Source organism: Punica granatum, chromosome 6 (genome assembly GCF_007655135.1).
Source record: "Punica granatum isolate Tunisia-2019 chromosome 6, ASM765513v2, whole genome shotgun sequence".
Taxonomy (NCBI): domain Eukaryota; kingdom Viridiplantae; phylum Streptophyta; class Magnoliopsida; order Myrtales; family Lythraceae; genus Punica; species Punica granatum.
Genome location: NC_045132.1, coordinates 25068800 through 25095890, shown reverse-complemented (window position 1 = coordinate 25095890; position 27091 = coordinate 25068800). Strand labels below are relative to the sequence as shown.

General features: G+C 42.4%; 5 protein-coding genes across 8 annotated transcripts; 2 read left to right on the top strand and 3 right to left on the bottom strand.

Annotated features, from left to right (window-relative positions):
* The first annotated feature begins 228 nt into the window (after positions 1-228).
* On the top strand, positions 229-3925 carry LOC116212424 (zinc finger CCCH domain-containing protein 56-like). Of its 2 annotated transcripts, none has more exons than XM_031547037.1 (2): positions 229-583; positions 1483-3925. In XM_031547037.1, the coding sequence occupies exon 2, from the start codon at positions 1509-1511 to the stop codon at positions 3561-3563; it is 2055 nt and encodes a 684-aa protein (XP_031402897.1). In that variant the 5' UTR covers positions 229-583; positions 1483-1508; the 3' UTR covers positions 3564-3925. The 2 variants fall into 2 exon arrangements, with proteins under 2 accessions (XP_031402897.1, XP_031402896.1); XM_031547036.1 differs by having other exon boundaries at positions 229-602.
* A 206-nt stretch (positions 3926-4131) lies between these two features.
* On the bottom strand, positions 4132-9954 carry LOC116212423 (transcription factor BHLH42-like). Of its 2 annotated transcripts, none has more exons than XM_031547034.1 (7): positions 9490-9954; positions 9037-9289; positions 8289-8405; positions 7557-7571; positions 7324-7380; positions 4629-6128; positions 4132-4541 (listed from the first exon to the last, which is right to left on the bottom strand). In XM_031547034.1, exons 1-7 carry the CDS (start codon positions 9594-9596, stop codon positions 4458-4460), a joined length of 2133 nt encoding a protein of 710 aa, XP_031402894.1. In that variant the 5' UTR covers positions 9597-9954; the 3' UTR covers positions 4132-4457. The 2 variants fall into 2 exon arrangements, with proteins under 2 accessions (XP_031402894.1, XP_031402895.1); XM_031547035.1 differs by having other exon boundaries at positions 4149-4541; positions 8289-8385; positions 9032-9289; positions 9490-9953.
* Positions 9955-12966: 3012 nt separating this feature from the next.
* Positions 12967-16854, bottom strand: LOC116212045 (protein DETOXIFICATION 42). Of its 2 annotated transcripts, none has more exons than XM_031546630.1 (14): positions 16476-16854; positions 16263-16366; positions 15986-16107; positions 15677-15850; positions 15222-15406; positions 14931-15039; positions 14740-14836; positions 14535-14635; positions 14267-14430; positions 14049-14120; positions 13845-13961; positions 13616-13711; positions 13315-13436; positions 12967-13193 (listed from the first exon to the last, which is right to left on the bottom strand). In XM_031546630.1, the coding sequence occupies exons 2-14, from the start codon at positions 16337-16339 to the stop codon at positions 13151-13153; spliced, it is 1479 nt and encodes a 492-aa protein (XP_031402490.1). In that variant the 5' UTR covers positions 16340-16366; positions 16476-16854; the 3' UTR covers positions 12967-13150. The 2 variants fall into 2 exon arrangements, with proteins under 2 accessions (XP_031402490.1, XP_031402489.1); XM_031546629.1 differs by having other exon boundaries at positions 14931-15066; positions 16476-16851.
* A 1644-nt stretch (positions 16855-18498) lies between these two features.
* Positions 18499-21722, bottom strand: LOC116211259 (dicarboxylate transporter 1, chloroplastic). The gene is made up of 3 exons (XM_031545551.1): positions 20507-21722; positions 19561-19782; positions 18499-19171 (listed from the first exon to the last, which is right to left on the bottom strand). The coding sequence occupies exons 1-3, from the start codon at positions 21623-21625 to the stop codon at positions 18809-18811; spliced, it is 1704 nt and encodes a 567-aa protein (XP_031401411.1). The 5' UTR covers positions 21626-21722; the 3' UTR covers positions 18499-18808.
* A 2786-nt stretch (positions 21723-24508) lies between these two features.
* Positions 24509-27005, top strand: LOC116210510 (pentatricopeptide repeat-containing protein At1g08070, chloroplastic-like). The gene has a single exon (XM_031544394.1). The coding sequence runs from the start codon at positions 24733-24735 to the stop codon at positions 26308-26310; it is 1578 nt and encodes a 525-aa protein (XP_031400254.1). The 5' UTR covers positions 24509-24732; the 3' UTR covers positions 26311-27005.
* The last annotated feature ends 86 nt before the right edge of the window (positions 27006-27091 follow it).

Here is a 27091-nt window from a genome sequence, read left to right as displayed (position 1 = left end):
TGGGCCCAGGAAACCGAACCTCTCGGGTTGGGGTCCACTACCGGGCTCTGCTCCACTGACTGTAGTGTAGAGTGACGCTCCTCGTCCCAGAAAAGTGGGTACAGTCAGCCGACCGATCCGGTCAGCGAAGCCCACTTCGTCTTACCTAATCCCCCTTCCCCACTCCACCTCCTCAGCCGGTCACCCCCAACCCCCACCAAAATTTTTAAAATCTCTCTCTCTCTCTCTCTCTCTCTCTGAAAAACAAAAAAATCTCCAACTCATCCTCTTCTTCTTCGTCACACCTCTCTCTCTCTCTCTCTCTCTCTCTCTCTCTGCGCTCATCAGCTCATTTACTCTGCATTTCTTCCCATCTCACACCATCTTCGCGTGTAATCAATCTCTCTCTCTATCCCTCTCCCTCTCGCTCTCTATCTGTCTGTCTCCGTGAGGCTGGGGCAATGGCCTTGGAGTTGCTGCGCAGCCTCAGAGGTGTCGTTCTCGGCGGTTCGGGGGAGTCTGGTCCCACCTGCTCCGACCTTCTAGGGCATCGCGGCTGACTGCTCCATTTGATATCGCGTTCGGCTTCCGAGTCCCACAACCCGTGAGCTCCTGTCCTGTCCGTGAGTTCCAAGTTAATTTTAATTGCTCCTTTCTGCTGATGCTCCAGCTAGCTGAACTGTGTTTTGCGTTGGGGTTGGTGAGTTTTGATGTCATCTTGATTGCACGTTGCTTATGAAAAATGGGTTTTGCTTGTGAGAAAATTGATAAAGCAATAGAAGGTCTTAGACAGACACAGACTGGTGTGGGAGATCTTTTCAGCTGTTGATTCCGGCATTCGGGAAGACGTTGTATTTCCTTTTATCTTTATTTTTCATGGGAAAATGTTCAATGGTATGATAAATAGCAGCAGGTCAATTAAGATAATTTAACTCCCTTTTGTAAAAAATCAGTCCTTTTTGTCTAGCCTAAAGTAGAACATTTACGGGTTCCCATGCTGCTGTCAATTGTCTGACTGCGTATCCTGTCTCAGAATCAAAGTTAAGCTGTATGGGTGCGTATCAAAATTCTTAAGATACATGATCGTGTCCTTCCATGAGAAAGTTGGTTCCTTGTTTTATATATGTCTCAAGACATATATATTCTATTATGAGATTTCACAAATGTTTAATCTTTTTAGCAGAAAGAGGATATATATGCTGATTTTCACAAAGACCAATTGACCATGAATGTTGACAGAGTCTATCCTTCAAAAATGTTTCATCGACTCATTCAAAGTCTCTCTTGTTATCACTTTCATCATTTCCTTTTCTGTAACGCGTCCGCTATGAGCTGATGATCCATGGTTTGATTGGGTGTCTCTGTTTTATTTATTTTATCACTGGTTTGGAATTGATCCCAGCAGATTTATTCTTCAGATGGGCTATTGATTCCAGCAAACTCGTCTACTCGCCTTTTTCCTAGATAAGCACCTGATTATTATGATCATGCTTTCCTTTTTAGGTGTTCTCATTCCAAGTGATAGAGCAATGTGTGGGGGATCGGAGAGATTGAATCTTAAGCAGACCGAGGCACCTTCTTGCCAAGAAGGTGGGAACTTGAACTCTGGTATGACTGACTCTAATGGTACGATGAAAAGAAACAGTTCTTTCTCTTGCTTGCTTGAGTTCGCTGCTGACAACGATGTTGAGGGTTTCAAGAGATTGGCCTGCGATCTTTCTGCGATTTCTGAGGTTGGAGTTTGGTATAGTTACCAAAAGGATTCAAAGCACAAGGTCCTAGAGCAGAGGACCCCTTTAATGATCGCTGCAAGATATGGAAGTACTGACATTCTTAGATTAATTACTTCTGTACCCGGTGTAGACGTAAATCATGTTTGTGACCCTGTAAAGAGCACTGCCCTCCACTGTGCTGCTTCTGGTGGATCAGCTAATGCTGCCGACGTTGTCAAGTTACTTCTGCTTGCTGGGGCCGATGTTAATGCTATTGATGCCAATGGAAATCGACCATTTGATGTTATTGTTGCTCACCCAGATTTTCCTGGTTTGAAGCTTCATCTGCAGAAACTTCTGAGCAATGGTGATGCTATTGGTCAAAATGATCTGCAGTCTTCCATGGCTGTCTCCAGATCAAGTTCACCATCACCATGTGAAACTGACTTAGCCCTGCCTGAAATTACTTGCAATCCAAATGATGAACCCTTACAATCCGCAAGAGAGAAGAAAGATTACCTGATCGATCCATCTTTCCCTGGTATAAAGAATAGCATGTACACAACAGATGAATTCCGGATGTATGTGTTCAAGATCCGACCTTGTTCTAGAGCTTACTCCCATGATTGGACGGAATGCCCTTTCGCTCATCCAGGTGAAAATGCAAGGAGAAGAGACCCCAGGAAGTTCCATTACAGCTGTGTCCCATGTCCGGAGTTTCGTAGAGGTGCTTGCAAGAACGGAGATTTATGTGAATATGCTCATGGAGTCTTTGAAAGCTGGCTTCACCCTGCTCAATACAGGACTCGGATATGTAAGGACGGGATGAGCTGTGCACGGAGAGTTTGCTTCTTTGCCCACACAAATGAGGAACTACGACCCCTTTATGTGTCTTCTGGTTCAGGAACACATTCCCCTCGATCGGCCAATTCAGCAGTTCCTACCATGGATATGGCCTCTGCCTTGAGTCTGTTTCCAGGATCTCCCTCTGCAATTTCTGCCATGTCAGCTCCTCCATTTTCACCGCCCATGTCTCCCACTGGTAACAGTATGCTTCAATCGTCCATGACTCTGTCTCAGCAAAGTATGCCAATGCTGAATCTCCCAACAAGCAGGCTGAGGTCTTCTCTCAATGCCAGGGACATCCCAGTCGAGGAACTAAACTTGCTAAATTCTCCCATTCCAAGCCCGCCTGTTCGCTCTAAAATTGTCACTCCTTCGAACCTCGACGAGCTCTTCTCCTCCGAGGTCTCGTCTCCCCGGTGCTATGATCATCGCTCCTCTTCATCTGTACTTTCCCCGAGTCACAAGTCAGTCCTCCTCAATCAATTCCAGCTGCAGCAGCAGCATGGCATGTTATCTCCAATCAGAACAGGAGTCTTCTCTCCGAAGAATGCAGATCATCCTCTTATTCAGGCTTCATTGCATGCATGTTCTCCTCGTGGAATGTCTCCATGTGGCATTGATCCTCTATCCCCCATGAGCTGTCGCCTCTCCACCTTCGCCCACTGCGAGAAGCTGCACCAGGAGCTGCAGAGCCTCAAGTCTCGGGAATTCGGTCTTAGCGGAACTATCGGCTCGCCCATCAATTCGAGGCCAAAGTGGGATTCTGCTGTCTCTGCGACAGTAGATTGGTCTGTTCAACCTGATGATCTGATTCCATTGCCGAAATCTAGCTCGAAGGGGAATAAAAGGGAGCTGCCCGATTTTTCTTGGGTTCAATCTTTGGTTAAAGAATCACCTTCTCCGTTCAAGACACGGTCGGAAATAGCAAAGCCTAACTCTAACCCGAACCCTCTGATTGATTCCAGTGATCAAGCAATACTGGGAGCATGGCTTGAGCAGTTGGAGCTCGATAAGATTGCTTCTTAGTGAAGATCTGCAGATGCTGAGAGAACTAGGAGGGTGAGATGTCTCGCGGAAATAAGTTAATTCCTTTAATCATTTATTTGTTGCCATTAGAGAAATCAGGAAGAGGGCTAAGTTCGATCTGGGTCTTCTGCATCGACTCAGCCTTTGTATTGTTTCTTGATTTCTGAATACCTTTGTTTTTCTTTCGAAAATATCTGTTCTTCAATTTGTTTCGAGTTCATTAGGGCAATGTATCTGTTTTATTGGGAAAGGAAATTGTTACAGATGGGTTCCTTTTGTGATTCAATTGTTACTGGGGACAGATTTATGAATTATTCTTCATGTGTAAACATTATTTATGAATTAATTGATCTTCTGTTCTTTCTCAATCAAGTTTTCCTTGTAAGTTGTAAGACATTTGATGTCAGTAATGCGTGAAGAGCTGTTGGAAATTCGTATGGAAGAATGCGATGCAAGACTAGGCATTTGCATAATCTTGATCGAAACTTTGTGACTCATGCTGCAAAAAACATATGTTTTGTCGTTCAATCAATGGTAGAGTATAAAATGGTTGTGATTGATCGTCTTGAGAGAATGCCAGAGATGTTCTTCGAGCTATTGATTGTATTATGACTGCATTAACAAAAGAATCAATGTAAACTGCAAGAAATTGCTGCAGTTTGGCTTGGTTCTTCCATTGCTAAAGCTAAATACACGAGAAGCAATTGTCCTATAGCTATTCACTCTTCATCATACTTCTCTTTATTTAAAACAAAAAAAAAATTGTACGACGATTACCATACTATGTCAGATTGCACTTGCTGACGCTCGATGTGCCGGAATTAACATCATGACAGGTCACGATGGCGCAAAAGTACGTACGTGGTAATAGTACACAGCTAGCTAGCTACTCTATCAGTCAGCGTGGGGTATGAGCTGTTGGATCGCCCTTTTCACCTCAACGATGCTTGCTTTCTTCCCATTTACATTCTCTTTCACCTGCCATATTAAAATGAATCAGTGTCTAATTGTATTAATATTATGGGCCGAATCATGGCAATGTAGCTTGATGAGATGGGTCAGTACCTTGGCTTTCAATTCGGCCATGAAGAAACCGTTGGTCAGAGACGATTGGACTGCGGTTATCTCGATCCTTAGCTCTCGGAGCATCTGCATGACATCAAGCAGCAGACCCTCTTTGTGTGGGCACTGTAGCTCGATTAACCCGTTGCTCTCTATGATTGAGACCTGCACACTGGTCTCCATCGATGTCGGTGTTGGTGGTGGTGGTGGGGACTCCACGGCTTTCGGCTTCACCACGGTGCCACTACCCTCCACGATCCTCATTTTCCTCTTTTCTGTCCCCGGAGGGGCTGAACATGCGGCCCTGTCGACAGCGCCAGCGCTGCTTGACCTCTGCTCCTTGGAGCTGCTCAACCTCGCCGGGTCTCCTAGCCTCGACCTCAGGTCTGTCTCCATCTGCCTAATTTTTGTTTCGAGGTCTTGAATCCTCATGCGCAACTGCTTCACGTACTCGATCGTGTCTCCCAGTATCGAGGCCTTGTCCATTTTGGTGACAAATGGGACCAGTGACCTCAATATAATGAATCTCTCGTTCAGCTTCTCCCGGCGCCTTCTCTCCGCCAGCACATGGTTTGCACTCAGCTCATCCTGTGGAGTGCCCTTGCGGAACCGGGCCGAGGATTCACCATCCCGGGATTTGGGTGAGTTCTCATCCTTGTACTTGTTGTGCAGGAACGGTACACTGAACAGAATGTACTTGAGGAGCCACTGGGATGTGCCCTCTGTGGGGACATGGAGCAGGTGGTCAGCTCGGGCCATCCACTTAGAGAAGGCCGACTGAGCCGAGTACAAGACATAGCCAGTCACCGATGACATCTCCGCCCATCGGTTTGGCTGGCCTTGAAGGATGGTCGAGATCGTCTGAGAGTAGTGTGTATCCTCTTGCGATAATTCATGCAAGTGTGGAGGAGGGCCTACATTGAGGCCGCTGCTCCTCGGGGGGCCTTCCGGCATCTGCCACCTCCTGCTTGACTCAGCCCGGAATGAATCGACCCGGCGCTGGTGATCTGCTGGGTTAATTATATTCCCTACTGCTTTATTCACTGTAAGCATATGGAAATCTGAATCCAGGTTATTTGACCCATCATCAGGTGAGCCCAACCGAATGTCCTCCGACATCTCGAGCTGCATGAGCTCGCTCTGTTCGGCTGCCCCAACCAATCCTGCTTGAGGGTTATGCTGACCTACCACCTGCTGGTGGCTGGCAGCTCGGCCAGTCTCAGCCTCGGAGTCGGACTCCGCATGATCCTCTTCGTCTTCCTCTTCCTCGTCCTCCTCATCATCATCTGCATCTGCTTGGTGAGCAGCCACTGGGGGATCCACGGCAGCTGCCGTGTACATGATGGTCGAGCCAGGTGGCGAGTAGTTGAAACGAGGGTGGCCGGAGGATGTTGCCGGATTGGAGGTGGAGTGCTCTGAGAGGGCCGGCTTTGGCGGGTGAGGAGGTTGGTGGTCCGCGAAGAAGCTCTTCACATGGGTTGTAAATCCAACGTCCTCTTGTACCTGAATTAACGGTTTTTCAAAAATTTGCGCAAGTTGGAAGGAACTGATTTTTTTGGTCTGTAGTATACATGGAAATAAAAGTATTTTATTTTAGTGTAAATTAACTCTTTTTTTTATAGATTTAAATTAATTTAGAGTATATTTGATAACACAAATTAAGTATTGAAATTAAACTTTCAACACTTAACATAATTTAGTTTGTTTGATAAGCACCAAAAGAAGTGACTTAATTTAATAGATTGAAGTAAAAAATACTTTAGGTAAAAAAAAAAAAACTACTTATTTTTTTCTGCTAATCCGCTCAGCCGTTGGGCCTTTTCTAAATATTGCAGTGGCGTCCCTCAAAATTTTGGAAATTGCAAAACAGTCTCATTTGCTTCTCTGTAGGACTGAAGGCTGGAGAGGGAGAGAAGGGCCGGGGGGTGGTGGTGTGGGCTGGGGAGCAGGACTGGCAAGGAGAGAACTGTTGAGGCCCTAACCTTGGACATCACCTCCATAAAGGAGGTCGCTGATGGCATTGCGCTCTGCAGTGACCTCCTCTTTGGGAATGGTGGTCAGGATCGGAGTGTTCGCCAACAGTCTCTGCACTCGCTGACAATCTCTGTGCTCGCCAGTGACATCCTTTGTGAAGGTGGTGGTTGGCGTCGGTGCCACCAGCACCTTCGCCCTCTCCGATGATACGTTCAATTCTTCTTCTTTTTTTCAATTCTTTTTTCTTATTTTTATAGATTTAAAAATTATAATAAAATACGGTCCAAAGTGAAAAAAAAAAAGAAGTTAAAAGTATGGCGTAATTATGTAAATATAATTTTAGCGCTTATAATTTTTACATGACAAAATATCTTTCACTTATTTCATTAAATTAAGTACTTCTTAAACACTAAATTTTAAGCAGTTAAAATTAAGTTTTATAAAAAGTGTACCTTAATTGGCGCTAGTTTTACCTAACATATTAAAGTCCTTAAATAAGATAGGACTATATAGTTAATAATAAAAAAAATTAATTATTATTAGTAGAATTTCAGATATATTCAGCATGCTTTCAAACTGATACTCAAATGAATCATCTGTTAAAAAAATTTAACCAGACATATGTTCGGTTCATACAATTCAAATTATGACTAACATAATAAAAGTACCATCATCATCATCATCGTTATATCAATATAGAAAGAATGTTCATAATTATGATTACCTTTTCTGTTGTTCCCAGTTCGACGACGCCGTCTAACAGAGGAATGCACACCACTGTCTGATAAATATTATTGAAACAATTGATTATGTCAGTTCCGACCAAGTCAATGGAAGATTAAAATAATAATAAATTTTATCTTAAAAACAACTAAAAAAAAAAGAAAAACAAACTTCTTTGACTAACCATATTATCAAAGCTTTTGTTATTATTACGCGAAATTAGAAGAAGTTTACCTGTATACGAGCGCTCTTTGTGCCGAAGAAGGGAAGGTTGAGGACCAAATTGAGATCGAAAAAAAAAAAAGGAAAATGTCAGTAAACTATTCAATTAAATCATATATATGTATATATATAGTTGTTTATAGCTCATATACTTAATTAATTCGTGTATATTGAACCAAGAAGATGATTTCACTCAGATATACAAATGCGAAAGTTAATTCATTGGGGTTTATTAATTTATATTAGCTTCCTTGATGTATAAGGTTTTCTAGATAATAATTTTATATTCGGACTAGCACATCTATGTACAGTTTTTTTATGTTGTTAATATTTGAGTATGCTTCTGACTAACATAAATTAAATATTCAGCGAGTGTTATTCGTTTATAATGGACGAGTAACAATTAATAAGAAAGTTCATAAGTGGTATATTAATAACAAGAAATTCAACATTAATTGACAATTAAAAATTGAATATATGGGCCAGTGGGATTCCGGTTTGTAAATAATAATAACAAAATTTCCATGAAAATGCTAGACTAATTCTTTGTAAAATTCGATTTTTTCCCCACTTCCATCAATCTGATTAAGGGGCATATTAGTGGTTTTTGAGCTCTCTAAATCAAGCCTTCTCTTCAAAAAGAAAAAGAAAAGAAAAGAAAAAAGCTTTCTTGTAATAATTTGACAGGAACATGAGGCATCAACATGACTATGTATATATAATTTGGTTTTGCATAATAATTACCTTAGCTAAGATAGCTCTTGAAAAGGTCTTGCTATCAACTTCGTTCGCTCCGGTAAGCCATACATGCTGCCTCCTTGAGTACGCTTTCCCCGGTAACCTGCACACATACATACAACTCTAACCATGAAATTAAAATCTCAAATTGATTTATACCTTCATTTTTTTTTTTAACATATTGTGTGTGGTTGGTACATAACTCTTTCTCATTAATGTCGTTCCAGTAGATTTATGTATACCTAGCTCTGAATCGCTACTGCCGATGAAAACCTCAATCGGTTTATTTATACCTCTGACTGGCTGGAACCCTAATATATAACATATGATATTGTGCGCAACATTATATGCAGGCTGTCGATAGAAAATCATTGTAGGAAATCAAAGAACTCGCGACAATTTCCAAGGAGCTGTCAGCTTCATTTTGTGTGAAAAGGACTGTCCGCATCGATCAGTTGAAGTTGACGAAATTATCGATTGATCATTTACATTTCACGACCATACAGTTCTCAGTTTATTTATTTAATTACAAGAGAAAAGCAAAAATCTCGAAAATCTTTTAAATTAGCAATAACGCTTTAACCTAACCTAGCTACTAAAAGGCACAAATAAAAAGGAAATTTCTTGTTCTTTGCTCATATAGTGATTTAGTAGTTAGTAATTGTTTCTGATTAAAGGGCAAAATCTAAAGCAAACTGTCCTAACAGTCTCATTAACTATTTGTTTCTATTATTAAGATTTGGACTTACCCTACCCCGGGAGGAAATGAGAAGGAGACACACATCAGGTAGAACCATTCTGTCTCGGTCAGGTCCTCGGGCGAGAGCGCCGCGGAAGGCCGCCTTGCGGGAGGCTGGTTCGTCTCGCAAGCGGAGAGGGAATCATAGAGCTCCCGGAGCTGCTGGCTTCTCTGTAACGAGGCCTCCTCGGCGCTCACTTCCATGGGCTGCACCGTCTTTCTCGTTTTGATCGGCCCGTTGTAATACCCATCTCCCCATATCAGGATCCTTATTAGGAAAGAGAACACAAGCAATAACGTTATTCGTTTTGAACACTGAATAGGGTACGTATTAGCTCGGTCGCATTGTTGGAAATTTCCGTTTTCTACTAACTCAGAACTCGAAACTAATTTCGATGAGAATGAGATGACGAAAATAAATTACAGTAGTAGGAAAAGAATTACATATAATAATACGTATGTACGTACCCTTGCTGAGGACAGATTTGCCAGAAGAGACTATAGGTCCATTTAACTGATTGGACGGCTGCCTGCAGCGTGCTCTGGAGGCAGTTACTGGATGACGCCGCAGCCATTTTGCGATGACGGCCTTCGCCACCCCGATGAGAGGGTGAGGAGGCCAGAGAAAGAGAGATCGATGGAGGGCAAGCTCGACTCGACTTATCGGATGTTCAAACCGAATCTCTCTCAGTTACAACTAATATCAAAGACACACGCATTCTCTCTCTCCCCCCCCCCCTCTCTTTTCGACTTGTGGGTATTCAAAAGGTTTGATTCGAAGACGGGAGTGCCTGTAAATAGAGATACGTGTACGGAGGAGGAGGAAAAGGATGAGAAGGTATCATTGATTCACCATCCGGGCAAGCTAGAAGTCGGACGCTCTTTATTGTTCGACGACTATGACGGCGAGGGGAAGAGAGAGAGTGGAATCTTGGAAGAGAAGATGGAGCTAAAAGAAAAGGCTGATGGAGCTCGGGAAGGAGAAGAAGAAGAAGAGTAGGTAGCAGAGAGAGAGAGAGAGAGAGAGATAGACGGAGAGAGACCAGCAGGTGACGGGAGACTGGAGAAGAAGAAGGTTAGTTGACTTTGAGGGAGATATGTCAGTAGCCCAAGAAATGCCAATTCAGTCATCGCTACGTACACCCATACCTAATAAAATCATTAAGATCCCACGCCTTGGGGAAGTTGAGATGGTTCGGTACCTTTCTGAAAGATTTGTCTGATTCGAGCTCCGTGAATAGAAAAAGTCCATAACTAGAAGAGTTTTATTCCTGATGCGGCTTGAATTTCAATCGTCGAGTCCCATTAAATTTCCGAAAATCAAGTGGTGCACTCCCGAAGAAAATTATTAAAATCTCTCTCCCCTTCCCTTTGAAGGGTCGTTAGCAACCCTTGTTTTTGATGGCTGCCAACAAGTTCAAAAAGGAAAAAAAAAAAAATTTCCTCTTCTACTATACTATAGTCTAAATATTGCATTCAATAATTTATCAGTTCATTTGACAAACGAAATAAAATGCAGCAGCACTTATCATCGCTTGAAACCAAAGATTCTTATTAGTACGACTTTCATGGGTCATAGTAGGGAATAGAGGACAAGAAGCACGGAAGTACCACTACGTGAGATTGAGAACAAAATCTTTCATTTCTTGGTGGAAGGCAGAGAGTTCATAGCTTTGAATCTCATTTCTAAAGAGTTTATCGGTTTTATTATGCAAAATTAGATGAGGGGGTCCATAATTAATCCCCGTCTTATGTTTTACCATGTACTAATACGTTGAGAAAATATAGCCATCAAAATTCGGGAAAGAAGATTGTGTGTCTTATCTTTTTTGCTGGCAGATACATTAGATTGAGTGTCTATCTATTGGTCTATGGGGAAACATATATAACAGACAAATTGTCAACAGAAAATCTTTGGAAGAATTCAGAAGTGAGACATTCTGGATTGTGCGTTTTCAACGTGAAGCATCAAGTCCGCCCTATTTGGCACCTCGCCGAAATTCCTTTCCACATTATTAAAATATGAGAAATTTTTCAGTGATTATATGTCGTTACGTGACGTGAGAATAAAATTGGCAAAACAGTTCAAATCTGACTCTATTTCAACTTCATGGGCAATTGTAAAATGGGGTTTTTACTTAAAATGGCCCATGATTTGTCCGTTTTATCAAATCTATCATATGTTATTTTTTTGTCAAATTTATCTCATGGTTAACTTTTTGCATCAAATTTATCACGGCGTTATCTTTTCCGTCGACATCTAACGGTCGTGCTGACGTGGCACTTGGAGAGATAGTGGGCCACACTTGCCACGTGGGAGCCACGTCAGTATGGTCGTTAGATGTCGACCGAAAAGATAACGCCGGGATAGATTTGAGGTAAAAAGTAAACCATGGAATAAATTTGATAAAAAAAGAGCATATGATAGATTTGACAAAACAGACAAATCATGTGTCATTTTAGATAAATACCCGTTGTAAAATCTATTCGATTTTAAGTCGATGCAGCACCAATTCCCTGCCACTGAAATCGAATTAGATTCGATTTGGCACTTTGTTTCCTATTTCCCCCCTTTCTTTCAAAGAGAGAAAGAAAGGGGTTCATGGTGATGGGTAAAGAAGTCCACGTATCAGTTATTTTAAAATTTACCAATTGTGTTTGAGTGATTAAGGTCCTGTTTGGATTCCCAAATAAAAAATTTTAACTTTAATTTTAATTCAATATACTACGCAACAAAAATACACATTTTTCAATTAAAAAATTTTACCTTTAACTTTAACTCGACATATTACACAACAAAAATGCATGTTTCTCAAGTCAAATTTATAATCACATCTCGCTTGTCCTTTTCCACAATCAAAATCAAAATCAAAGTTACTTTAACTTTGAAACTAAATGCATCATAAAAGGTTCATTCCATTTTTTATTTAATATTATTTATCCCTATTTTCTATTAATATTTTCTTTTGTTCAATGGAATCGAAAAACTCAAAATAAATATATCCAAAAATTTTCAGATAAAAAAAAAAGGCAATTTTTATAGACTACCTCTTATATTTCATATCCATTTTTTTTAATCAAAAAAGACTTCTTCTATCACACGAAAAAAACTTTTTGTATCACAAGAAGTCTAAGGAACCCATACTTATGTTGTCTCAATTATCATTTCAACGATCTACTTCTCCCATAATGATATTCATGCTACCTAATATTGTCATCATACATGTTTTACGTGATTCTAGAAGCATTTCGATCCTCAATTGACTCGCTTTCATAATCCGGAGGAAATCACTTATTAAAAAAAAACTGAGGAAATAAAGAAAAGATTCATATGTTAAAATGGGAAACCTTGTTCTGAATCTCTAGACCTCAAAGCTGAATAACAGTTTAGTTGGCCGATTTATGCGATTTCAGGACATGAAATCCGAAAACGTGTTCTTAATCGAGACGTCGAATCGGAGAACTCCTTATGGATTCATACATTTATCAGAAAACTCATTCTAATTCAGAATCCACGAGATACAAGATAAGTCCTAGATTCAAGCGATTTCTGGTAGAAATAATTAAGTTAATTCCTCAATCACTTACTACCCTACTTGCAATTATAAAGAATTTGTAGAAGGGCTAAGTCAGATCCATGTCATCCGAATCGACTTTCTGGATATGCAAGACGAGATGCGTTCTTCAAATTGTTTCAAGTTCACTATGGCAATGTATTTATTCGCTGGGGAGAAAATTGCAACTGATGGGTTCCTTTGTGAATTAATTAATTGTTGATGGGGACAGATTTATGAACTTGTTCTTCTCATGTAAACATTATCTATGAACTGATCATACTTCTAGATGGAATCACCTTGATTTGGTTTCCTATCACTTCTGATAACACATTCAATGTCGGTACTGCGTGAAGGCCTGTCGAAAGCTGAAATTCGTATACGAGCAAGCGATGCGAAATTAGGCTTTTTTATTTTACTCCAATATTCGTTACAGACATCTCTTTCTGGTACTACCAGCTCTTCATTCTTTAGCTATATATATATATATAGATATTCTTGGATCGGATAATTATATACAGCATTGGCGGATCGAGGCATCGAAGAACATTCTGCGAGCGAGAGCAGCGCACGACTCATCTCCAGAGGAAATTCCAGGGCCCAGTCCCAGTCCCGATTCTGCAGATAGGGCAGATCAAAAGAACAGTTAGTTTAAGAATGCCTATCAGGTTGACTAAGCTAACCTTATGAGGATTATAATATATTAGGCGAAAGAGAGTCGTCGGGAATGGCGATTTACCTCCAGAATCCAGCCAATGCTCGTAGACTCATATAGATTGTCAGCGCGACCCATATTCCGATGAATCCGTAGCTCGAAGATAGAATGAACAGACAGAGGATGCTGATAAGAGCCACTGCAACCTACAAGTCGACAACTCGAAGCTGAGATGTTTACCACTGAGCCGATCTGGCCTATACCAACTCGGTATACCCCTATACTCGACTAGGGAGAACTGTTGATACTGAGATATTTCAAAAGATTGCTGATGAATGGTCCTATAAAAAGTAGAAGATGTAGGGGAAGAACCCCGTGACGTTACCATAGAGTATGCGGAATATGCAAAATCAGAAGCCCCAAAGTTGACTCCATCGAAGACGAAGGCCAAGGTGTTTATAGGTTGAGTAGCCGAAACAAACTGTTCGTAGATTGTAATTAACAACAAAATATTATCATCAGTTAATCAATTCCATGAACAGAACAGTCTATCGACCTCGTAAAATGTAGTCTTCAAGTTATCAGTGAATGGAAAGATTTCGTATGTTTCTTACTGGGATGCCTATGCTTATGACATGAAGGACGTTAACATCTTTTGTGAATAGTTTCGCTCCGACTCTCAATCCGACTCCTAGAACAGCTGCTAAGATCAGCCCAAGAACCAGTCCTAGCTGCAGGACACAAATTATCATACTTTAAGAAGAACTTCTTGATATCCAAGAAGGCAATTCGGTTAACTATTGAAATAAATGAGGAACCTGCAGAACACGGGATGCCGTTGCTGCAGCCTTGCTGTAGTCCTTCCTAGCAAATGCGCTCGCAAGGATCGCCTATATTTAAAAAACAATGAAGGACCTTATCTTCAATGCAAATTGGAGAAATAGAGATAAACGTCTCGCTCGGGTTGCTACCATCGTGGATGGTCGTGTTAATTACGGATAAGTTGAGTATGTGAAGATGGAAATCATGATCTCACCTGTCCGGCAACAGCTAGCCCGTCGGCAAGGAGGGAAGCGGCCAACCAAACCTGCAAGCAGACCTGAAAAGCGGCCATGGGTGTAGGCCCGAGGTGGGCCGCCATCGATGCCGCCAGGGTTACACAGAAGGTCACCGCGATGACCCTCATCAGTAACAGAAAACCTGGTGGTGGCATCGCCAAGCGATATAATTACGGGACTAATTCCTGTTTGATGAACTAATAAGTATTGGCTCTAATCACAAAAGAAAATAAGTAATAAATCTACCGTTCTTCAGGAACCGGCCAAACTGCAAGTGCTTTATGCTCGGAGGGACTAGATCAATTTGGTCCATTAATCTCCAGAAAAGTATGACAGAGATTAGGTACCTAAACAAAGAATTAAGTCAGTGAAATAATTGGGGGGAAAAAAAGGGAAAAAGGCTCGGCATTTCTAATAAGTCAGGAAGGCAAGTCGATGTTCATGGACTCACTGAGATATTACATGGGCGATTGCTGCACCACTGACACCGAGATGGAAGACGAAAATAAATATCGGGTCAAGAATTATGTTGGTTGCGTCTCCTGCAACTGAAATAGATTGAGTGAATTATTAGGACAATGACAAAGGGGTCTTTCGTCAATCAAAAAACGAATCGGATTAAAGGCTGCTCAAACTTCATACTAGTTGCATATAGGGGAGTTTTCGTGTCCTTAAGTCCACGGAAGACTCCTTGCATTGCTAATGAAAGCAGAACTGCTGGGGCCCCAAGAGACCTCAGTGTCAAGTATCGCTGCGCAGGTGTTAACATCAGAGAATCCTGGAAGTTATAGGGAAGAGTGATTGACAACAGATGAGTTTTGAGACCGCAAACCTATTTTGTTGTGGATGATTGTCCTGGTTTCATGTCTTCCTTTAATTGAAAAGCAGCAGAAAATAGAAGTAAGAGCAACAGAAGGGAATACAAAAACTCACGTAGCCGACTCCCATGAAGTTTAGCAGAGGCTTTGCACCTGCAATAAGCAGAATGGCTTGAACAAGACCGAGGATGCTTCCCATGACCAATGCTGTAGAAGCCGATGGTATGTGTCTCCTTGTGGTCATCTGCTCCAACTTCTCTGAGTCGAAGCTGCTAAACTTGAGAGCACTGTCGCTTGACTCTGATAGTTTGGTAGGAGGAAAAAAAAAAACCGCACACATTTTTCAAACCGCAAGTTTCAGGATCAACTTGAGTTATCGAGTCAGTAGATGCCTTTAGAGCTGGGAGTTGTAGGGTAGCAGCTAAGAAACACTAAGAGGACTCTCCTCAACCCTCAACCTAGACATAGAACTCCTAGCTGTGGAGCTGATTGAATTGATGTAAGAAGTCGTTTATCTAAATGAAATTACTGTTAACTTGAATTGCAAGTAAACTAGAGAAGATGATCTACCTTTCTGGGGTATTAATTCCTTGTTTTCGGGGCTTACTTCAGGTCCTTCAGGGCTTACAGTGTCTTCCTCGGCAACAAAGGAGGTCGTCACACTCACGAGAGGGAATATGGCGATTCTTGAGACTTGATTGAACAGAGCAATAGAAACCCCCACAGCTGCAAGTTCCACCGGACCTATGCATTTTTGTGTCGACAAAACAGAAAAAATCAAAATTTGTAAACTTCATGTCTGAGAAGAGTCTTTTGTTGCAATATGTAAGGGAGACAAAAAGTCATCTTAAATCAGCAGAAAATAGACATAGTAAGCACCTATTCGGCCAATGAAGGCTGTATCGATCAGAGAAGCAATCGGGTCAGCGGTCAAAGCAAGTGCAGCAGGGAACGCTATCTGGGCTACTTCTCGACCCAGATCGTCGAACTTGAAAACCTGTCTGTTCGATCAGCATGTAAGTGCTAAGCAGTCAATGATAGTTGAGGAGACGAGAAATACAAGAGACGAAGTTATCAAATCTATAGACAGTTCTGTACAAATTTACGAAAGCAATCGAATGTTTACATATGTATATATAACAATTAAGTCTGCTACCTGGCATCCTCGAAGAGAATGCAGATTGGAGCTGTCCTCTTTCCTTCAGAGGCAAAAGGGTCTTCTTCCTCGGCCATGGCAGCAGAAATAGAGAAACGAGTTTGCTGCAAATAGGAAAATTTTGTCAGTAGCAATTTCAGGCTGTTCAAAGAAGCTCCAGAAGCTTTGTCCATTGAAGGAAAGCACTGTTACCAGTAATGGACACTTGCCTACCTTCAGACCAAAAGAAGCTCTTCCTCTTCTCTTTCACTTTCTCAATCCAGAAAGAAAAACCGCAGAAAGCTGATGATCAGAGTTTATGTGCAGCACACGGGACATTCACAATCAGCTTCTGCAAGCATGGCTGCATGATCAAAGTTCTTCTTATCAGTCTCTGCAAGAGATGAAAACCCGGCAAAGTTTTGCCCCAAGAACCTCCATTAAAGCTTTAGCTTCAACAAGAATAGAAATATTCCTCCATGCCTTGTCTCCCACTTGGGAAGGGGATGCCGAAGTGCTTTCTTTCTTTTCCCTCTTATAGATACATAAACGTTTGGTTAATGTGTATCCCAGCACCAATCATGAAGCGATACAGTCTGCATAGCAGTGTACGTTTATGAACGAAGAAATGTCCACATGTGTCAAGGACCGTCACGACTGCGTGAAATAATGGAAGTATCAACAGTGTTCTTTTCTCAAACAAACGTGTGGATGAAAGAGACTTCTAAAAGTGGGGTTGATTCATGGGAATGAAAGGAGACTTCAAAGAGTTGGTTGATTCATGGTGGAGAGTGAGAGGGAGCTTCCACTACTGAAGTGCGGAATGAACCTCCATCAGCAAAATATCATCGACAGTTTCCTCGTCTCGAGGTGCAATCCGAACCACGACATCTGCTTCTCCTACCGGTTCCTCGGAGTTAACCGAACCGGATTTTGCTTTGACACGACGGTCAGAGATGGTTAAGGAGGCTCGGATGTTGATTTAAAAGTAAAGAGTGGAAAACTTGGGAGGCAGGTGGGTGCCGTGAAGGAAGAGTGTTCTGTGCTGTTATAGTAACGTGGGGTTGGTGAATTGGTGTTGCTCTCCCAAAGTCCAACCTTAGAATTCTTTCGACCACCCAATTTACAGATCCCTGCCCATTTTCTCTCCGCTGGATCTTTCTAGCATGTCTCGAAGTTACGGTGACACGTATTAGTACTTTTAGTTCAAATGTCTAGCACTATTAAGTATTAACCCTCGCGATTAGTAAAAGTGTTTATTACTTTTACTTGTTGGTATTTTAGTTCAAATGTCTAGTATTTGATATAATTCGTCACAAATAGTAAAAGTAATGTGAACTTAAATACTAACACTTGAACAGATGTATCAAGAGTATCACCGTGATTCGAAGTCGTGTTAGAATTTCCCTTTTTCCCAGAATAGAACAAAATCTCAAAAAGGAAAGAAAAGGAAAGAAAAAAAGAAAAAAAAAAGACAACAATTGGTGTGCTGAAAAGACACAGAGATAACGAATGGGCATTTATTAACTGTATCAACCAAGTCCTATTCTGATTGTATTGTTGATATCAGGGGCAACTGTGTATTTAGCAATTACAGAGTTATGTTGAACTCCTGCTATTGACAATTCCATTCCGAGGCTGCGTTGCTTCCCGAAGAAAAAGAGAGAATTGTTCTGATTCCAGGCGCGAGATAGAATGTAATTATTGTTATCATGTTTTGTTCTTTTGCTTTTTTGGAGAAGCGAATAATAAGATGTGCAGCAGAAGTTAGCCACAAGAATCATCTGATTCCTTTAGTTGTGGGTCTCTCCATGCATTAGGCTTGATGTCGATGATTACATTCTCTTCGCATCTATTCTCGAGGCGACATTACAAATTAGCAAGAGAAGTCTGTTCTTACAGAATAAGATTCAGTTGGACCGCAGGGTTAAAGAAGAGGAGCGGAAAATTTTGATGAATATCTAGAAGGGTTTTTTTTCATGAAAGACCAGGAGGAAGTTTAGAATCAGAATGAGCGAATTGCCGATAACCTCCCCGTATGAGTTTGGACAATTCTGATCAGGGTAAACAGCTCACATTAAGAGGGAAACAGCTGCTCGTCAAGAGATCACCGAAATCCAAGCACCTGCAGAATCCTACGAAAAAAACAAGTTCTCGCAGATGTAGGAAAACCAAACCGAGTAAGAGTATCAAGTAAAGCTTTCACAGCCTGCAAGAATAGTTCTACCCATGTAAATGAACCAGAGAGATAGACATGGAACTCGTAAAAATAGAGATCTTCAGTTGATCAAAACTATCTACTGTCACTGATGGGCAGTTAATCATGCCAAGTCAAAAATTTCACTTACAAGCTCCAATTGCCACGACTGATCATAACCGACATGTGTAAAAATGTTCTTCCACCTAAGATCTCTATATTAAAAAGCGCCAAAAGAATCTTAAACTTGAGAAACTCCACCATGCCTGCCTCAACAGCAGGGACAAAAAATTTGCATCTGAGGAGAAGTGGGCCTAGAATTAGAAATCCTTCCATAATTTATCTGACAAAGTGAATACATGAAGGCGCTTCACCACAGACCGATGAACTTCCACCAAACGCCTCCGACCCCGAGCCAGATAATAATATTGACGATGGAGATGAGGAAGCCATAGCCCCACCATTGGGCGAGGGGGACATAATTGGCACCATAGAACACAGGAGCTGATCCAATACCGTAGTGGGTGAGGCCGCCCATGAGGTTGGAGAGGAAAGCGAGGACCATTGCACCTAAATATGGAGGAGTCCCAAGAGCACTGGCGACTGACAAGAAGGCTGTAAACATAGCTCCAATGTGGGCAGCCCCACTAGCAAAGAAGTAGTGAGAGTAGAAGTAGAGGAGGACCAGGATCCCGAAGGAAAGTTGCCATGAGAGACCCAGCCCACCAACGAACTGCAGAAGCAGGGCAAGATCGGTTTTGTCAGTATATGCTCAACATTGCTTTAAAGTAACTATCAGCTTGATCAATCACACTGAAAAAATAGAAGCTGGATTGCATCAATCACGATGATCAGATATGCAAAGGAAAACACATTTTCTCAGCGGAGGGAACAGAAATCTGGAGTTGTTCTTCAGAACCAAAAAAGTAGTGTCACCCGAAGGCTGATAAGAAAATGATGCTTCGTGAAGAAATCACTAGAAGATATGCAGTGGCCAACATATCAGAAAAGTTGGATCTTTGGCTGGAATTTTGAATACACCGAGTTCAGGGAGGAGGCAAAGGAGTAATAGCTGGGGTTGGAGAGAAATATGTCATTGGAAAAGGAAAAGGACAGACTAACCTTAACCACAGTCTGACTGAACCAAGAGATGAGGCCATATTTGTTTAGGTAACCAGCCATAGCAATGAGTGCGGCAAACCATGTGAGTGTGTCCCAGGCAACAGCCTCAGACAAGCATTCCTTCCATGTGACCACACCAGTGATGAGCAGAACGGATAGTCCAAGAATGGCAGCAGTAACGGCATCAACATTGAGCACACTCCCGAAGATCCATAGACCAACCTGTTGCAACAGATGGAAACATGAGACGGAACAGAGCACATGTGCAAGGAAGGACCTCATTGTATAATTTATGAAAGCAATCTATAGTGCTGCTTACCAATTTTCACCACATTATGATTTCAACGAGAAGCTGACAAGTGTGAAAAATTTGATGACACTTCATTCTTCTACTGTAATAGATGTACCATACATTCTTAGACTAAATCAAATGATCGATTTAAGTACTTTCTGACTCTATGAAGACACTTCACAAATGTTTAATTATAACATATAAGTGACTCAGCACATTGGAATGAATTTAAAAAACGGCCTACTTTTCCTGGACACAGATATGCCCATGAATTGGTTTAGCCAATCAGAGTTGTAGAAGATAGAGGCAAAGATATGCCGAGAATTGGTTCTTAGACACACAAGGAGAAAGGATTTTCTGATCTCAAATCAGAAAAATACATGAGCCATGCTACGTTTGGATGAGGAATTAACATCAGACTCCACATTTTCTGCATGGAGCATACTGTTCAGTGACCTTGCAAGCAATTATATATACCAAGCGCAAGACAATTATTACAAGGTTTATATAAAAAAAGGCAACATATTTATGCAGCATGGATCCGGTTACTGAATAGAACATGAGAAATGACGAACAAATGTCCCTGCTATCATTAACTTGCAATGGAATATAATAAAGTTTATGGCAAAATTAGTTCGAGATTCGAAACCATACCGTCAGAAGCAGGGTCCCCGCCATGATCTTCTCATTTGTACTCATGGGCCCCATCTTCTCCAGCCTCTCCGTCGCAAGCTTTGGCGCATCCGGGCTGCTTTTCACAGTTGGTGGGTAAATAATATAAAGCAGCAATGGCACTACGAGCAAGGATATGAAACCCGGGACTATTGCCGCCTTAGCCCAATCAGTCCACCCAATGGTCTGTTTAATTGCATTGTACGCCAAATTCGCACTAAGAGGATTTGCTGCCATTGCAGTCAAGAACATGGACGACGAAATCACAGAGGTCTGGAAGCAAGTCAGCATCAGCCAAGACCCAAGCTTGTTCTCGGTGCCGTCCCCAACATTCGAGCCGCACGCGACACAGAGGGATTTGACCAGAGGAAGGAAAATTCCTCCGGCTCGGGCAGAGACCGAAGGAATCGCGGGAGCTAAGAGCGCCTCGCTGAACACTAAGCTGTAGCCTAACCCCAACGACGAGCTACCGAACAGTTTGACGAACTGGTAGGCGATCCTGTTACCCAGACCAGTCTTGATGAATCCACGGGCAAAGAAGAAGGCGAGAGCAATCAGCCACGGGATCGGGTCCCCGAAGGCAGAGAATGCTGCGGAGAAAGTTAGCGTTTTCGTGAGAACAGCCGCTCCAAGGCCCAGCAGAGCCACGGCACCAAGAGGCAGAGGCTGAGTGATGATCCCGACGATTGTCGCCAAGAAGATGGCGAGCAGCTGCCACGCGTTCCTCGACACGCCAGAGGGGACAGGTACGAACCAGAGGATGACTCCGGTGGCGATCGAGGCGAGGAGGGGCTTCATGGCGGCGCCCTGCCATGGCTTAGCCGGAGGAGAGGAGGGCGCGCCGGGGGAAGCAGCCGCCGTCGCCTCTGCCTTGACGGTGAGGCTGGGGGATCTTGATCTGGGAGAGAGCGCAGGGAGAGGAGAGAGAAACCTCGATGAGGAGGTGGAGATGGCGGAGCTGGATTTGAGCCGACGCGGACGGGGAGGAGCGGATCTGACGCTGCTGGTGGAGGCAGCGGCCGTCAGGTGGCGCTTCACGGAGCGCGATCTGAGGGGGCTGAAGCCGAGAGAGCAGGACGAAGTCAGGGCCATGGACGCCATCTCTGTGGTCTCTCTCTCTCGCTCTCTCCTCTGTGCGGCTTCACCGAAGAAGCATAGCTTGTGAAGAGAAATGGAAGTTCAACTGATGAACTGAATCCGAAGGTCAAGAAAAGACAAATAAAGAAGAGCAGGTGTGGATCTGTGCCGTCAGATTCTGATCAGACGGCAGAGAAGTATCTCTGACTATTCCACTTTTCGTGGGACGTTAACAGGGGATTTCTGTTTCTTCGTAATCGCCGCCCGCTTGTCGCCGATGGTTGAGACCTCCGCCGTCGGATCTTTGGATCCTCTGGTGCGTCACAGGCCCACGTTTTTAGACTCACCCGAAGGTCCCCCTGCTAGCTTGCGCCGGCTCGTCTCACACGTGGCGTGCGTCCAGCGGCTGAAGGGCGTGGCGCACGTTAGTGATCCGTGGGTAGTGCGTCTGACGTGGGTTAAAAAGTATATCTGGGGCTGACCAATCAGACAGGGACTAGTCCACGTGGCGAGCTGTGGTTGAAAGTACAGGTGAAGTGGGGTCAGACTGTTTAAGTGGTTGGGAATTTCAGAGCCAGCGGGGCTCGAAGAGCAAAATGACAGAACTGGGCCCGACAGGGGTGGGATTTGGTATCATAGGAACCACAGAACAGGGACGGCTGGACCCGGACAAGGGACACGGGCCAGGTAAGGACAAGGGAAGCCCGAGAAGAGGTAGAGAGAGACGGAGAAAAAGGAGGAATAGAACATCGAGGGTCACTGTCAGTCCGATTTAGCAACATATCGTCGTGAGCACAAGATGCAGACGAGGCTAACCTACTCTATCATCGCCGGTAGAGGTGGCGCTAGTCGGACGTTGCACTTGGGGGCATTGAGCGAATACGGGATACAACGAGATGGAGCCGGGTACATTGACTATTTCCATAACCATCCCCGCATCTTGTGTGTGACTATTATTCCACTTCAGAAATAGTGGGCTAATAAAATACAAGACGCGATAACCACTGATGTCATGATGAGCTCTTGGAGCATCCGAGGGGCCAAGGTTTGGAACTTTTGGACTCTGGACCTGAGATGGCTATTGGCGAAGGCTTAAGTGACGATATATTACCAATAGAATGTAGCTTAATGATACACGTTTTCACTTATTAATTAAGATATTTTATATTTGATACTCACTGTGAGACTATTTATACCATTTTGACCTTTTATCAACTAATACCTATTAGAATTTATTTATTATATAGTAAATTAATGATTTGGTCATCAAGATATGCATATTACATCAAATCTGATCTCAATAAATTTTTTACATTGAATTAAACCTCGAAAGATTAAGTGTACATAAAATCCGACTTTAATAAATTTTTTACATTGAATTAAACCTCGAAAGATTAAGTGTACATCAAATCCGACCTCAATAAATTTTTTACATCAAATTGAACATTGAGAGAGTAAGTGTACATCAAATTGAATATTGAGAAATTAAATGTTTATTAAATCCGACCTCAAAATTTTTTTTACATCAAATTGTACTTTAAGAGATTGAGTGTACATCAAATTGAACATTGAAAGATGAAGTGTATATTAAATCCGACTTCAATAAATTTTTTACATCAAATTGTACCTTGAGAAATTAAGTATACATCAAATTCGATCTTCTCTCTTGATATTTGGGTATTCTTTTTTGGTGGGTAAGTATCAATATTTGGGGCTTTGTCTCAATTTGGAACAATGATATCAATTTATCTAGTAGCATTTTCTATTGTTCTAGTGATGAGAAATCCCAGGTTGATTCATTATCAGCACTGTTGTTTCTCCAGGAGATGCAAGCGAGAGACGGTTTTTCTATTCCTTTAAATGCAAATGATTTAATCAAGTCTTGCCTCAATTGCTGCTGTCATTTTTTATTCTTTAGTGTCCAGCTTTGATTTTAATGAGAAAATAACAAATATTTCATGTTTAGTTTTGCTTTTGCAAATCTTTATGCGTAGTTGGTTTGTAAATACTTTGATAACTGGGTTTAGAAAGCTCAATCAAACTATTCTTTTGGTTCGCAATACTTTTAACCTTTAATTTAGTTTTGTTGAAAAATATGATTGCGCAAGGGTAAGATGAGTAATAAGAGATGAAATGATTAAAATTGAAATAAAATAAATATATAAACTAAAATTGAAATAAAATAAATATATAATATCATAAAGCAATGGGAATGGACAATATGATAGAAGAAAACAATCAAACAATAATGCCAAGTTAGATTTTTCCATCCATTTTTCGACTGTATTTTGACGGAAGGTTAGATTTGATGTACACTTAATCTCTCAAGGTTCAATTTTACATAAAAAATTTCTTGAGATCAGATTTGATGTAACATGCATTTCTAGAAAGACCAAATCATTAATTTACTCGTTATTATATTATCCAAGAGCCTCCTTGTAATTTGAAAAAGACATCGATGTATGTATAGACTATCGTAAAAAATAACAATTATTTGATAAAAGCCAAAACCGTCGCTTTGATCGAGTTGTTAAGGCGTGTGTTTGTTAAGGACACGGGCTTTCCCATGAGAGTTTGACGACCTATTTGGTTATAAAAAAAAAATTTTAGACTATTTCACTTAACTCTATTTATCTTCAATTCAACAATATAATTATTACTTTTTTTCTTATTCTTTTTTAAACTTTTTTAATATTAAATTCTATAAATTATTTTTTACTTTTTCTAAAATTCAACAATATAATTATTACTTTTTTTCAACTATTCATTACTTTTTTAACGATTCAACAATACAATTATTACTTTCTCTCAACTATTCATTACTTTTTTACACTTTTTTTCATAATTCAACGACACAACCATTACAAATCAATTAAAACAAAAATTCAACTTTACTCGACTCTAAAACCAAACACAACCTGAATTTCGCGGCGATAGTTGGAATCTCTCAGGCGATGCATTTATTTATTTTAAGTAATAATGCTTTAATTTTATGACGATTCATTGTCATCTTATTTTGCAAGAGCCTTTAGCCTTTTCCCGCCATAGCCGGACGAACCGCCACCTTCCCTCCTCCATGACCCGCCGGAGAATCTCGCCTTCCCACCAACGCCCAAACCCAACACCACCACATGCCGCCAAGACCAACGTTCGCCGCCCTGAGCTGGAGGCAAATCTCCCAAATCCGCGCCCACTTCATTAAATCTCCGCAGCCCCACATCCTCAACCCCCTCCTCGGGACCCTGACGAGCTCCGCCGCCCCGCACAGCGCCCTCCACCTCTACAACCTCATGATCGGCCTCCCGGCCGCCCACAACCACTACACCTTCACGTACGCCCTCAAAGCTTGCTCCTTTCTCCAAGCTCGCCACAAGGGCACGGAGATCCACGCCCGCGTTCTGAAGTCAGGGCACTGGAGTGATGTCTTCATCCAGAACTCGCTGCTTCACTTCTACTTCGTCCACGAGGACGTCGTGTCAGCTGACAAGGTCTTCGAGACGATTGATTTCCCGGACGTGGTCTCGTGGACTTGCGTGGTTTCGGGCCTATCGAGATGTGGGTTTGAGAGGGAAGCCATTGATAAGTTTGTGGTCATGGACGTGAAGCCGAATTGCTCCACTCTTATCAGTGTCTTGTCTGCTTGTTGTGGTCTGAGGGAGCTTAACTACGGCAGGGCAATTCATGGTTATGTTTTGAGGAATTGGAGCGAGGTGACTATCAATCTTTGGAATGCAATCTTGGACCTCTATGCGAAATGCGGGTTTCTCGTAGGTGCACGGAACCTGTTTGTGAAGATGCCTGAGAGAGATGTCTTTTCTTGGACCACCATCATCGGAGGTTATGCGATATTGGGGTGCCATGAAGAAGCGATCAAGCTGTTCCAGGAAATGTTACGGGTCGGTCCCGAGCCCAATGAGGCCACGATTGTTAACGTGCTCTCTGCTTGCTCTTCGAACGGGGCATTGGCCTCTGGTGAGTGGGTATACACTTACTTGAGTTCCCGGCCTGATTTTCCACTGGACGGTCCCGTGGGCAATGCCCAGATCAACATGTTCGTCAAGTGCGGCGACGTGGATAAGGCAATTCATGTTTATAATAAGCTTGAGAGCAAGGATATAATAACATGGAGCACCATTACCAGTGGACTTGCCATGAATGGCCGTGGAAATCACGCATTGCAGCTTTTCTCCCTCATGCTGGTCCATGGGGTCTCCCCTGACGACATAACATTTATCGGGCTGTTATCTGCTTGTAGCCACTCTGGTCTGATCAATCAAGGGCTCATGCTGTTCGAAGCCATGGATCGGGTTTATGGGGTTAAGGCCCAGATGCAGCACTATGCATGTGTGGTCGATATGTATGGGAAAGCGGGGCTTCTTGAGAAAGCTGAGGCCTTCATCAGGGCCATGCCGGTGGAGGCTGATGGGTCGGTTTGGGGAGCTTTGCTAAATGCCTGCAAGATTCATGGGAATGAGATCATGTTCGAGAGAGTCAGAAAGAGGCTTGTAGGGAGTAGAAGCGTAAGTGTTGGGACTCTGGCTTTACTATCGAATGCTTATGCTGGTTGCGAGAGATGGGAGGACGCTAACAGGGTCAGGGATGAAATGAGGCTGGGGGGGTTGAAGAAGATGGCAGGATCCAGTTGGGTTGAAGTCAGCCCAGTGATCAACGGGGATGAGGTGGAGCTAACTTCTGCATCTTTGGGGTAAAGAACGTTGAATTCAATCTTTTACGGAGATGAAAATTTGGTGCAAGGATCCGGTTTGCGCCCCAACAATGAAATTGGGGCAGCTCAGACTTTATCTTTGGCGATAGGACTAGATTGCCGAACTATGGAGCATGAGCAACCTGTTCCTAGGTGACGGCCCTAGTAGTCTGACATGGGCGATCAAATTTACCATAACGAGAAGCTGTTATACTGGGGGCATTAGATTGAGCAATGCGCACATATTAAAGATGCAGGACTTGCAAGATCACAGAGGCTCCAACAAATCAACACATCCTTCTCAAGGAAGCTATGTCCCGGAGGATTAACCCGAGAGCAAGCACGCCGACTCTGATTGCTACTGAGTTTTATTCTTTTCTGGTGATGGATCTCATTTCATTTTCCGATGAAGTGCACATAATCAAGAACCATTATATATACAGGAGAAGGTGGTCATTCTCATTGCTGCATATGAAAGCTTTGGACTCCGACTCCTTATGGACTGGTGTGACCTAAGAGCAAGGCATATTCTCTTTCACGTTCACGAAAAAATTCACCTGAATCAATGGATGGACAGCCCCGTTAATGTACATAGATAACATGCAACTTTCATCTTGCTCTTGTGAGCCTCGTCTCAGGACGATGTCCGATTTATTGCGGAATGGACATTCAATTTCAGGCTCGGGCCATTGTTTTACATGTTTGATGTGTGCTAAGGATTAGGGACAGCTCAATCGAATCAGGCAAGTTCCTACTTGGTCCCAGCTGGGCCTCAAGCGGATGCA